General features: G+C 37.9%; 1 protein-coding gene across 1 annotated transcript; it reads left to right on the top strand.

Annotated features, from left to right (window-relative positions):
* Positions 1-583: 583 nt before the first annotated feature.
* Positions 584-1,741, top strand: LOC145805197 (uncharacterized). The gene is made up of 2 exons (XM_082900257.1): positions 584-1,144; positions 1,256-1,741. The coding sequence occupies exons 1-2, from the start codon at positions 584-586 to the stop codon at positions 1,739-1,741; spliced, it is 1,047 nt and encodes a 348-aa protein (XP_082756383.1).
* Positions 1,742-2,083: the final 342 nt, after the last annotated feature.

The following is a 2,083-nucleotide window of genomic DNA, read 5'->3' on the forward strand; positions in this document are numbered from 1 at the left end:
TGATGTACCAGTGAAAGATGTGGAAAATGATGGAAATCACAACATTGATCACTGTGAAGAGGACTCAAACACTGACAGTGATGGCAATGATGACCCATCAGACAGGGATTTCTCAGATAGTAGTGATGATGATGATCCTGAGCTTGATGACATCATGTTTGATAGTAATGTTGAGAGAGATGTCAATGAAGAAGGGCTTAAAGAAGGTAATGAGTGTGAAATGAATGATGCAGATTCATCTGAGGAAGAACTAGTTACCCCTACAAGCTCTGATGATGAAGAGAATAACAACAAGTCTAAGTACCCTGAATTTAGGCATGAGGTTGATATGCAGAACATAGAATTCAAACTAGGAATGTTGTTTAGTACTGCAAATAAGTTCAAAGATGCTGTCAAGGAATATGCAGTAAAATAAGGATATGATGTGAAGTTTACTAAGAGTGAAAAATAGAAGGTTCAAGTGAATTGTAGTGCTGGGTGTGAATGGAGATTGTAAGCATCCAAGATGACTGGGGAGAACACTTTGTGGATAAAAATATATCAACTTAAACACTCTTGTTGTAGAACTTACAAGAATAGACAAATGACAAGTTCTTGGTTGGTAGAGAAGTATGTCCAGAAATTTAGGACCACCCCAACATTGAAAGTGAATGAGTTTCAAGAAAGTATCAAAGAGGATTTTGTTGTAAGTGTGTCAACAATGAAAGCTTATAGAGCCAAAAAGGCAGCAATTCAGAAGATTGAGGGAACCAATGCTGAACAACATAGTAGGATATGGGATTATGCAGCTGAGTTGAAAAAAACCAATGAGGATACTAATGTTAGCATAAATGTATGGAGGCCTCAATTAGAAGTTAAACCTTGGTTTCAGAGAATGTATGTATGCCTTGGTGCAATTAAGAGAGGGTTTGTATCTGGTGTAAGACAATTAATTGGGTTGGATGCTTGTTTTCTGAAAGGACCTTGCCAAGGGCAGTTATTTACAGCTATTGGATGGGATGAAAACAATCAAATGTATCCAATAGCTTATGTTGTAACTGAGGCAGAGTGTAAGGGGAGCTGGACTTGGTTTTTACACAACTTGTTACAAGATATTGGCCCAATTGAAGAACATGGATGGACATTTATGACTGATCAACAAAAGGTAAATATTTTTATGTATTCCTTATGTTTTCAAATACTCTTATCATCATGTCATTCCTAGAAGAATGTTGTCAAATAATTGTTTGGCTATGTTATCTGTTTTTTGTTATAGGGACTTGTTCCAAGCTTGAGATTGGTATGCCTTAAAGCCAATCATAGGTTTTGTTTCAAACATTTGTATGCAAACTTCAAAAAATTGTTTAAAGGGAAAGAGTTGAAGGATTATGTTTGGAAGACAGCAAAAGCATACACAAGGGTTAAATGGGAAAGGCATATGACTAAGCTACATGCAGTAGATAGTAAGGCATATGACTGGATGATGAGAGTGAACCCAATCCAATGGTCTAGGCATGGGTTTAGTCCAAGAACCAAATCCAATGGGCTCCTCAATAACATCTTTGAATGCTTTAACTCATGGGTGATACAAGCTAGGGACAAACACATCCTTACCATGATGGAGATGATAAGGAGGGCTTTGATGATGAGGATACATAAATGTAGGGACAGCATGCTGAAGTATAAAGGGCCCATTTGTGGAAAGATACAACGCAAAGTTGAAAAGAGGAAACTGAAGTCCAGAGTATGGACACCTACATAGTCAGGAGGTGCTGAGTTTGAAGTCAAACATGGAGGGGATGAGTATATAATGAACTTAGAGAATAGGACATGCACATGCTTGAAATGGGACCTCACTGGAATCTCTTGTCCCTAGCTGCTATATTTTTTCAAAATGAGAGGGTTGAAGATTATGTTCATGCATATTTCAAGAAGGAAACTTTTTTGAGGACTTATGAGGCATTGATTAATCCAGTGAATGGGCCAGATTTGTGGCCTAAAACAGGCTGTGACTCTCTTCTACCTCCTAAGCTTAAAAGACCAACTGGTAGGCCTTCCAAACATAGAGTTAGGGACCCAGATGAAGCTAAGAATCCATACAAGT

Source organism: Camellia sinensis, chromosome 13 (assembly GCF_055761805.1).
Source record: "Camellia sinensis isolate YWXY chromosome 13, ASM5576180v1, whole genome shotgun sequence".
In the NCBI taxonomy this organism is placed as follows: Eukaryota; Viridiplantae; Streptophyta; class Magnoliopsida; order Ericales; family Theaceae; genus Camellia; species Camellia sinensis.